Source organism: Ailuropoda melanoleuca, chromosome 4, assembly GCF_002007445.2.
Source record: "Ailuropoda melanoleuca isolate Jingjing chromosome 4, ASM200744v2, whole genome shotgun sequence".
In the NCBI taxonomy this organism is placed as follows: Eukaryota; Metazoa; Chordata; class Mammalia; order Carnivora; family Ursidae; genus Ailuropoda; species Ailuropoda melanoleuca.
This window is the reverse complement of record NC_048221.1, coordinates 4830047-4841439: the sequence shown is the minus strand read 5'-3', so window position 1 is coordinate 4841439 and position 11393 is coordinate 4830047. Positions and strand designations below refer to the sequence as shown.

The following is an 11393-nucleotide window of genomic DNA, read 5'->3' as shown; positions in this document are numbered from 1 at the left end:
CGCCTGGGTGGCACAGCGGTTAAGCGTCTGCCTTCGGCTCAGGGCGTGATCCCGGCGTTATGGGATCGAGCCCCACATCAGGCTCCTCTGCTACGAGCCTGCTTCTTCCTCTCCCACTCCCCCTGCTTGTGTTCCCTCTCTCCCTGGCTGTCTCTATCTCTGTCAAATAAATAAATAAAATCTTAAAAAAAAAAAAAATTATATAAAATATGAATATGAACGTGTTGTGCTATAAATGTACATACATGATATATATACTAATTATAGATCATACACAGTTATGGATGATATAAATATGAATATGAACGTGTTGTGCTATAAATGTACATACATAATACATATACTAATTATAGATCATACACAGTAATGGATGATATAAATATGAATATGAATGTATTGTGCTATAAATGTAGATACATAATAATATATACTAATTATAGATCATATATAATTATAGACGATATAAAAGGTGAACATGAATGTATTTACGCTGCAAATGTAACCATATAACATAAATAATATATATTAATTTGAGGTAAAATACAACTATATATGATATATACATGTAAATATGTAATAGAAATGTAAATACGAATATAAATGCCACTTTAAACGGTTCATCGTATGTTATGTGGCTTTCAACTCAGTTTTAAAAATGAATGCAAAAAAATCCATGGTGAACAAAACATAAAGGCTTTAAATAAGGACGAGACCCGACTCCGTCCTTGGGGGTTCACTGCATCACCTCTTTCTACCCCCAGCCCTGTCAGATCCTGTCTTTATTTACAATTTTGTTGTTTTGCTTATCATGGACTTTGTTTGCCTTGCTTTTTTTTAATTAAGTAAACACTATGCCCAATGAGGGGTTTAAACCCCCCACCCCGAGATCAAGAGTTGCATGCTTCCCGGCTGAGCCAGCCAGGCTCCCCCGTTTGCCTCACTTTTGATTATTTTAAGTGCTTTTTTTTTTCTCTTTTTTAAGTTTTTTTTAAAAATAATTTTTTCTTGTTATGTTAGTCACCATACAGCACATCTCAAATTTTTGATGTAAAGTTCCATGATTCATTACTTGCGTATAAGTGCTGCCTTGAAATATTACGGATCTTGATCCCTGTGTTTTTGGCGCCCCCTTAAATGCTGCTCCCAAAATGAGTCACCCAGTTCCAGGCGTGATGACCGCATCCCAGCAGGGAAGGCCAGAGATGGGGTCTGAAACCTGGCTCTGCCACTTGGTTGCTCTGTGACCTCAGGAACTGATTTTGCCACTCAGAGCCCCGATTTCCTCTTCTGAAAAGAGGAAGCTAAAACCGCCCCCCCTCCGAGCGACATTTCTGACCATTGGCAGTAATGCGTCTGATGCACCACGAACTTGGTCTTGGCGCTCGGGAAATGTGAGCATCATTACGCCCCTTGTGTTCCTATGAGTCTCGAGGGCAGCAGGGTCTGGCTCTGGAGCCGGGCAGATGGGTTCCATCCTGTCTCCGTCACTTCCTCACTGTGTGACACTGAACAAATCACTTCCCCTCTCTAAGTCTTGGTTTCCTCCTTCTTTGCCGAAAGGGAGGAAGAAGAGCAAAGGGTTATTATGAGAATTCAAAGAGCTCATTAAAGTGCTGACACAACAGTTATAAAAACACTCCCATGTGACATCATCTGAGCTGCCCGCGACTGTAAAATGCACTGCTCCTTCACGGGCCGTTATGAAATAAAAACTCCCGCCCATAAAATCAGGCAGAAGACTGATCTTCCATTGATTGTAAGAGCCATTCCAATGTCAGAGATGTTAAAACATGAAAAAATATGTGCATTTTAGAATTGATGAAATGTAGTTATTATAATAAGATGGTCACAATAATAACAGATCTAATCTAATCACGGATAATAAAGGGCTTACTGTGTGCCAGGCACAGGACTAAGAACTTCACAGGTAACAGCTCATCAAAGCCTTATAAAAACCCTATAAAGTAGATGTTGGTATTAATCTACTTTCCAGAAAGGGGAGCTGAAGCCCAGAGAGGTTGAGCTCCTGGCCCAAGGTCACACAGCTGGGAAGTGTGGGAGTCAGCATTTGACCCCAGGTCCGTGCACTCCAGAAACACCACTGCAAACCTCTACCCCTCACTGTTCTACCTGACATAGGTGTTCAAAGGCAGGAGGGAGGGGCTGCTGGGGCTGCTGTTACCATCCCCACCATCATTTTCCTTCCAGTGAGACCCTAATCTCCCAGAGTCAGGGACCCTCTTTTGCTTGCTTGCTCTTCAGCAGCCCCGAGCACAAGGCTCAATCCAGCAGTCAATACCCAGAGTCCAAAAAATGAATAACTGATTGGTTTGGAGGTCCCTCCATGCCCAACCTGGGAACCCACCACAGAGGGCCACAAGCTGAAAATAAGAAAGGTAGTTCTACTCACCAGAGATGAACGGACAGGTCCTGAGGGGGACCCTGGAGACACAGACAGAGATGGGGACTTAGGATCAAGAGCCCAGGTCAGCAATAGACTGCAGGACACTCCATCTATTCACTGTCAACTACTATCATTCATTCCACCATCATTTACTGAGTGCCAGGCACTGTGATGTTCACTGAGAGACTGTCCAGCCATTCAAGCCAAGAATGGATTTTATGTTTTTAAATGGTTCACAAAAATAAAAGGAAGAATAATAGTGCTTGGCACATAAAGATGGGATGAAATTCACATGCCAAGTTCCATCAATGCAAGTTTTTATTGGAACATGGTCATGCCCCCTCGTTTACACACTGTGGCTGCTTTTGCAATTCTCTGGCAGAGGTGAGAGGTCACAAAGACAGCCTCTGACCTGCAAAGATGAAAACCTGTATTACCAGTCTATTTACAAAAAGCCCAGCCCCTGGTGTGAATAAATGCAAAGGTGCTCGCTTCCACCACAGTAGGATGGTTATTGTAAAAACAAAACAAAACCAAACAACAAACAAAACAAAAGCAGAAGATAGCAAGTGTTGGCAAGGTTAGAGGGAAATTGGAAATCTTACGGCATTACTGGCAGAAACGTAAAATGATACAGCTGCTAAAGAAAACAGACGGCAGCTCCCCAACAACCAGAAATAGAGTTACCATATGACCCAGCGATTCTTCTTCTGGGTGTCTGCCCAAGGGAATTAAAAACAGGGATTCAAAGAGATATTTACACATCCATGTTCATAGTAACATTATCCACGAGAGCCAAAAGGTATGTGCCGATCCAGAGATGAACAGGTAATGGACTATATGATTCAGCCTTAAAGAAGAAGGACATTCTGACACCTGCCACAACATGGATGAACTTTGAAAACATTATGCTCAGTGCAAAAGCCATTCTCAAAAGGACCAATATCACTTATCTGAGGTCCCTAGAGGAGTCAAAGTCACAGACACAGAAAGTAGATGGTGGGAGCCAGGGGCTGAGGGGAGGGGTGGGGCGTTAGTGTTTCATGGGACAGAGTCTCAGCTTTGCAAGATGAAAAGAGTTCTGGAAATGGATGGTGGGGACGGTCGTATAACAGTGGGAATGTAGCTAATGCCACAACGCTATACACTCAAAAATGGTTAAAACGGTAAATTTTATGTTATGTGTGTTTTACCATAATTAAAAAATAGTAACAATAAAAAGAGTGAGGAACAATCTATCTAGTTCCAAAACATCACCCCAAAAGAAAACCCATACACATCACCCATTAAACAGTCAGTCCCTATTCCCTCCCACGTTCAATATCTGGGAACCACCAATTTGCTTTCTATCCCTACAGATTTACCTATTTTAGATATCACATGTAAATGAAATGATTGCAAAATGTATTAAGTACCACTGAAGCGTGCACTTGAAAATGGTTAATTTCATGATTTTTTTTCAAATTTCATTTTGATTTGCTTAAAGGGAAAAAAGAATGAAATGTTCTACATACAGTGATATGGAAAGATCCCAAGATATATTAGGGGGCGGGGGGCAGGGGGCCTGCAAAATAGTGAGTATCAAATCTTTTGAATAAATCATGGGGGAAGTAAGAATCCGTATTTGTATCTACTTGTATGTGCATCAAGAAACTCCAGAGACACACACAGAAAACAAATAACAGTAGTTATCTTGTAAGGTAGGTGGTGCCAGGAGGATGGAATCCTTGAGTAGAAAGGAGAATTGTCATTTTTTTCTATCTTTTCTCAGAGCCTTCATTGTAATGGGAGAGGAGGAGGCTAGGATGGGTGTAGCTTTAAGCAGTACATTTGGAGGCAGAAACTGGAGACATGCCCAGATCTTGGCTTCTGAATGCCGTGTCCCACTGAAAGGACCAGGGCTTCTTGGGAAAATGGTTGGTTCCAAGAACGGGGCATGGAAAGTACAAGGTAAGTCTGGTATTATGCCAGAAAATAAGGAAGAGCTCAGAGAATAATGGGGACATAGCAAAAGAACAGATGAGCCTGCCTGACGGGGCTCCTGCCGGCCAAACCTTGGACGATTTTAAAGTAAGAATCCACGGGCAATTCCTGAGATACATGCATGCAAACATACCTGACCGACAGAGACAGACAGAGACCTAGCTACACAGATACGTAGATCCTTGATACAGAGAGCGATACACGAATGATTAATGGATACACAGAGACACCGATAGATACACAGGTGATCATTAGATACATAGATGACTAATTGATAGGTAGGTTGATGGTTCGATTAGGAGACAGCTGGTCCTTACAGTAGAACATCTGCGAATAAACTTGACCAGAACCATGAAGCTGGAAATTATAATGTAACTCCACAGCAGAGAAACCTGGAAGACTCCAGGCCAAAAAAGAAAAAAAAATCTCTAAAAGAATATTTGGGGGAAATTGTCAAAATTTAAATAGGGACTATGGATGAAATCATAGTATAATGTCAATGTCAAGCGTCAAATTCACGGTTGTTAAAATCATGCTATGGTTATTTAAGAAAAGGTTCTTATTCTTAGGATGTATTTAGGGGTAAAGGGAAAATACATCTGTAAACATACTTTTAACGTCTCAAGAAAAAAATAATATGAATTTTTAAAATAAAATAAAATGTGCAGAGAAGGAGCAAATGAGAGAGCAAATGGGACAAAATGTTGACAGCTGGTGGATGTGGGGAAACGCTATTTGGAGTTCTCTGCATTATTCTAACAACCTTTCTCGAAGCCTGAAATGATACAAAATCAAAGCAACAAAATAGGGGAGAGTTTCCCTCTGCAGGTTCCTAACTGGTCTGTGAAGCAGGCAGAGAGGGGCATCTACAGTGAGGGAGGGAGGTCTGGGGAGAATGGGAAAGATCCGAGGTCATCAGAGAACGAGGTGGTCAGGTGCGCAGAGGCCAGCTGAAGAACAGAGGCGGGGCAAAGTGCGAGCAGGTTTGTCCACACGAGCTGGGCCAGGAGGTGTGGGTGACCACCGCACCTGATGGGACAACATTCACTGCCTCTGAAGAAAGCAGGGCCTGGCCAGCTTCCTGGGTCCCCACTCCTTCTCCTTTATGAGGGAGAGGACCTTCATACACGAAGAATCGAGGGGGGAAGGACTGGTCATCATTCTCCGTATGGCCCCCACTCTGGGCTCAGCAGGCAAGTTAGGCAGCACATGGACTTCGGGAATGACCTGTCGTGATGGGAAGCCCCTCCCTATCTCAGGGGTATAACCCCAAGGCTTCCCACCCTCAAGGGACCCTCTCTGGACCCCCTTGCCCTCACTACCTCCAGACTGAGGCACTCACATGCACATAGGGCTTGACTCTGTTACAGGGAAACCAGCCAACTTCATTGGTAGCCGTATTCCTGCCCTAAAAAGCCAGGAGGGAAAGACATTGACAAAGAGGTTAAAAGCACTCATGCATGAGTGCATGCGTGTGTGTATGTGTGTGTGTGTGCTGAACTTTCCACCCAGCGGCCACTCTGTGTGTCCATCTATCTCTCTGTGGCCTGTGTGACCCACAGAGTACCAGCCAGAATCAACTTCCTGGGAAGATGGCCAGCTCGGAAGGGTGGGGCCAGCCCTAGAAATCCTCATGGACACCTCCCTCCCCAGATGCCTCCTCCAGACCAGCCTCCCCTGCCAGAGTCACTTCCCAGGACTGTCTATGCCCATGACCCCACACTCAAGTCCACCTCCATCACTCCCATGGCCCAGCCTGTACCTCCCACCAGTTCTGTTCGGCCTCAGCCTTGGTGAGCTCCACGATGTCTCCAGGGTTGAGCCGTAGAAAAGGTCCAAAGGCTCCAGGGGGTGGAGGAAGCCCATAGTACTCCTGACACACCTCCATCTTGGGCAGGCCTGGAGGAGAGGGAAGGTGGTGGCTCGGTGTGATTGGTGGTCAGAGATGTTCAAACCTGAGTCTCACTGCCCACTGGGGTGGCAAAAATTAGGGCCTGACAGCACCACGCGGTGGTGAGGCTATGGAGCACCTGGAGCTCTCCTACATCGCTGGTGGGAGTCCAGCGGGAAAACTGTCTGGCAGTATCTCCCCAAGCTAAACTGGTATCTCCCTTGTCACCTGACAATTCCACTCAGGTGTATGTGACCGGGAGAAGGGAATGCTCGTGTCCACCAAAAGCCCTAGAGAAGCTTTCTTCGCAAAACCAAAAACTGGCAACAACCCAATGTCCTCAATAAAATGGACATACCAGGTGTGATAGAATCACACAATGGAATACTATGCAGCAATGAACAGACTGTGAGTCTCGCCAACATGATGCTGATTCAAGAAGCCAGATGCAGGAAGAGGACACACCCCATGATTTCATTTTTGTGGAGTGCAACGGAAAGCAAAACTCATCTGTCGTGACTAAGAGTGGTCCCCCTCTGAGAGCCAGGTGGGTACTGACCAGCAGCACTCCAGGAAAACCTTCTGTGTGGAGTTCAATAGTTCATGCTGTCCCGCAGGGCTGCCATTAGCCAGAGGTGACCACTGACCACATGCTCTGTGGCTAGCGTGGCTTAGCACAGGAATTTCAGGCTATTTAAACAAGTATCAATTTGTATCGGACAGTGTAGTTCTAGAATTCAGTGAAATGTTCTATACTTTGATCTGTGTGGCAGTTACTGGAGTAGAAATTCATGGAACCATGTGGTTAAGATGTGTTCACTTCATATGTCTTACAGTACGTGTTTTCTATCTTAATAAAAAGTGTATCCATAATGGGTATGTCTAAAAGTACATATTGACACATGTATGATATGCATAAATACAAAGATATATGTAAAAGATACACACACACATATGTATTTCCCCCTACTGAGGACATTTGGGTCACTTCTAGTTTTTAACGTCTGGGTGGCTCAGTCGGTTAAGTGTCTGCCTTCGGCTCAGGTCGTGATCCCGGGGTCCTGTGATCGAGCCCCACGTTGGACTCCCGACTCAGCGTGAGTCTGCTTCTCGCTCTGACCCTCCCCCTGCTTGTGCTCTATGTGTGTCTCTCTCTCAAATAAGTAAATTAATTAATAAAATCTCAAAAAAACCCCAAAAACCAAAGCTGATATATATTTTTTGTATAGAACTGATTATATGATACATATAATGATATATACATTCTTCTTATTCCTCTTATCCATTAAGTCGTTTCTAATGTTTTACTATTTCAAATAAACCTGCTATATCTATACCTATCTACCTATCGATCTAGATTATGAATATCCTTAGATCTTTCTATGGTGACATCTACATGTGAATATAGATAGATAGGGGTAGGTAGATGTGAAATCTGGGTCTTTACACCGACTCTGTCTGACTATGAGCAAAGGGTTTACTTCCACCAGCCACACCAAACTGTTCTCATTTGTTTAATGAAGTCTGGATCCCCCCTCCCGCCTCCTAGCCTTTGCAGGTGCTGTTCCCTCTGCCTGGAACACCCCTGTCCTCCTCCTTTCTTGCCTAACTCCTCCTCAGCCATCGAATGTCCACCTAAATCCCTTCTCCTCTGAGAAGCCTTCCCTGAAGGCTCAGATTTGTCAGGTCCCTCAGTTCTAGGCTCCAGAAAACCCTCTATTTCTCCCACCACGATGTAATGTCTTCACGGAAGTCTGTCCCCCGCCACCGGCCTGAGAGCTTCCGGTGTGTGGGCGACAGGGAGCACAGGTGTTTTAGTCATCCTTTGCCCTGGACGACATAAGCAGTACATGCTAAACAGAAATCCCATCACTGCTGTGCTTCCACAAACTTCACCGACATAGGAATGAGTCCAGCCTCTCCCCGCCTGCCACTGGGCTAAAAAGAATCCGCGCCCTCCACTTCCCTGTCCTCCAGGGGGAGGGCATTTTGCTGAAAGTACAGCTAGAGGAGCCTATGAGAAAGCAAGGAAAAGAGGCAGTGGAGAAGAAGGGTGGATGGTAAGAGAGAGCGCGTCCTAGCAAGGACTGCTACTATCCCACGCATTCTCTTCCTAGTGTTCGAGCAAACCAAGTGAAGAATTTGAGTTAGTTATTTTTAAATTCCTTTCAGGTTTCTAGGAGTGAGAAACATGGATCACAATTATCAGCAGGACCTTATGTTGTCAATAAAATAATTGTTGAGATCTGAGGCAAGGACCGGATCTCCTCCTGCCCCACACCGTGCCCCCCTCTCAGACTCACCTAGCTCATTCCTCTTTTTGTCCTGAACCCGGCGATGTGGCTTATCCTGGAGGGAGAGACCAAGAAAGCAGGCGTGGCTACCTAGGCCCAGCCTAGGGCCTCCTCAGCCCCCGTGTGAGCACCCAGCAAAGGGCCATGCCCACGCCTCCTTATCCCCCGTGACTTTCCATACAGAGAAAGGAGCATGGGGGGTCTTACCTTCTTCATAGTTCCTGAAAGATCTATGGGATGGAAAAGGAAATAGTGAGGATGGGAACTCCCCCATGCAGAACCAAGCCCACCTCCCACCCTCTGTCCCACTGGTACCTTGCCCATATCGGCCACACGGAGGGACCCTTCCCAGACACTCCTTGTGTGCAGGTGCCCGGCACCGATGACAACGGTACCCCTGATAGAAGGTGCCTCTGGGACATCAAGGCAAGATAAAGGAAAGTCAGTGATGTTGAACAGACACAGCCGGTCATGTTGCCAAGGGTCCCCTTGGGTTCTCTTTAGGGCAGGAGAGAGATGGGGGAGCTGAAGTTCAGAGGAGAGCCTCCCACCTCCCAACTCAGGGGAGAGATGGCTGGAGGAGCCCCTCTAGGGAGGGAGAGCTGCCCAAGGCCAGGCCAGGCCCGTCCTCGCAGACGCCCACCTCAGCAGCATCTGGCAAGCCTTGCACGACGTGGTCTCCTCAAAGGAGAACATCTGGAAGTCATGCCCGTTGGCAGTAGCGTTCTCAGGGTAGATGTTGGAGCTGGAGAGGGGAGAGAATTCCATGCAATGGAATAGTATTCAGCCACACAAGGGAACGAAGTACGGATACACGCTGCCACGTGGATGCCTCAGAGCAGCCATATTGGATAGACTGCATAAACCATATTGTGCCTCTCCTTCCGTCCACTGAAGGGCATTTGGGTTGTTGCCACCTTTTGGCTATTGTGAATAGTGTTGCTATGAACACGGGTGGAAACAGAAGCAAATTGGCGGCTGCCAGGGGCTGGGAGCAGGGGGAAGGGGAGTGACTGCTTCATGGCTGAGGGTTTCCTTTGAAAGGATGAAAATGCTCTGGAGCTAGACAGAGGTAATGTCCGCACAGCACTGAGATGTACTAAATGCCACCGAATCATGCACTTTAAAATAGCTAAATTTTTGTTACATGAATTTCACCTCAAGAAGAGAAAGAAAAAGGAGGAGAAGGAAGAAGGGGGGTCCAGGCTGGTGGCTGAAGCTCACACGTATCCTTGGCATTCTGAGGGTGCAGACAACATCAAAAGCCTATCCCTCCCACTTCCCAGATGAGGAAATTGAGGTTCAGAGTAGCCCTCCAGAATGGAGCACAGAATTGCCTCTTAGCCCCAGCCCATATGCAGAGTCCTCCGAGGACAGGATGGAGGAGGAGGGGGTCTCACATGGCCATCTCGAACTGCTCCATCCACTTCTTCTTCAGTTCTCGCGTCTTGAAGAACAGCTCGTAGCCCTGGGCACCTTGGTCCTCGATCAGGAGAAACATGTGAGTCCACTGCAGGGAAGCAGGGTTCAGAATGAAGGCGCTCCCTCTGCAGAGGGTGGGACCACACACCCTCTTCACCCCTACCCTGTGGGGAGAACAGGGTCAGGCCAAAACAGCCTCTCTGCCACCAGGAGAACCAGGCATGGGTACCCTTGTAAGGGTCTACCCAGGAGAACCAAATGCACATCCATAAGTCTAAAGTCACACACAAGCACACGCATATATACACTCAGGTCACACACACGCGCATATACACACTTGGGTCACACACACACACACATGCACATACACGGGCATTCTAAAGGTCAAGGGGAGAGGCTTAAGCTGCCCTGGGACTTCCCAGCACTGGGGACCCCAGTTCTAGCCTCAGAGCCCACCTTCTTGTTTTCTCGATCTCCAGAGGAGTCATCTCGAACCTGGAAGCTGTGCAGGTTCACAAAGTCCTTGAGGTCGTAGGAGTCCCCTCGCCGCTTACAGATGAGCAGAGCTTTGTCGAGCAGGAAGGCGTACCTGGGAGCAGCTGGGTCGGGTACCTCTGTCTGGCTCCCTCCAGCTCCCTGTCTGATCTCCTCCACCTTCCTGGCCCCACCCTGCTGTCCATCTAGGATTCCTGCCCTTCTGATCCTCTGTGGCCAGCTTGGCAGTGCCCGCCTGTCTGTCCATCCGGACCTCACCCGATAAGATCCGTACTGGTCCCAGCACCTGTTGGTCCTGGCTCTACCCACACATTCCCGCTGGTCCCGCTGGGCCTGTGCACCTAGGCTCCACCCCCTGGTGTAACTAGAAATCTGGCCCCACCCCTGCCCAGGCTCTGCCCTCTACCTATAGGCTCTGCCCACCTGTCCATCTTGGAGCGCCGCTCCACTGAGGTGATCTTGAGCTCTCCATCGATCTTGGGCCGGCCATAGTGGGCCAGAGACTGGTCCTATGCAGCAGGAAGGGGTCTGGCAAGGGGCCACCAAGGAGGACACCAAACACCCTCCCCCACGTGGCCACACCCCTGGCTCTCCCTGCCCCACCCCCTCACCAGGTTCTCGATGGACAACTGGAAGTTGGTGATCTGCCGCAGCGTCTCATTGTCCCGTTTGACCTCGTTCACACACTGCGCCAGGTCCTGGGGGCGGGACAGGAGGTGAGCCTGGACCCCACCCCCACCCCATCCAATCCCCTACCTGCCTGGGGACAGGGGATCAGCCTCCACCATCGGCTGGCAGGAGGGGTAGAGAGGGTGTCCTCACCATGTCCTGTCCCCAAGGGGGATGATGGGAATCACTCACTGGTCACATACGTATGTCACTCTTGGTGAGGGGAGAGGTTGCC

General features: G+C 47.6%; 1 protein-coding gene across 3 annotated transcripts in view; it reads right to left on the bottom strand.

Annotated features, from left to right (window-relative positions):
- Positions 1–11393, bottom strand: part of VAV1 (vav guanine nucleotide exchange factor 1) — a 50851-nt gene that overhangs the window by 10154 nt on the left and 29304 nt on the right. For 2 of the 3 annotated variants that reach the window (XM_034657627.1, XM_034657628.1), the window contains exons 12-22: positions 11101–11187; positions 10913–10998; positions 10451–10583; positions 9973–10082; positions 9216–9317; positions 8888–8985; positions 8780–8802; positions 8582–8627; positions 6150–6286; positions 5730–5795; positions 2411–2442 (exon numbers count right to left, since the gene is read on the bottom strand). In XM_034657627.1, the coding sequence (XP_034513518.1) occupies positions 2411–2442; positions 5730–5795; positions 6150–6286; positions 8582–8627; positions 8780–8802; positions 8888–8985; positions 9216–9317; positions 9973–10082; positions 10451–10583; positions 10913–10998; positions 11101–11187 (920 nt within the window). Of the gene's footprint in view, positions 1–2410; positions 2443–2465; positions 2817–5729; positions 5796–6149; positions 6287–8581; positions 8628–8779; positions 8803–8887; positions 8986–9215; positions 9318–9972; positions 10083–10450; positions 10584–10912; positions 10999–11100; positions 11188–11393 lie in introns of those variants that run through there. The other variant, XM_019808520.2, reaches the window with a different exon arrangement.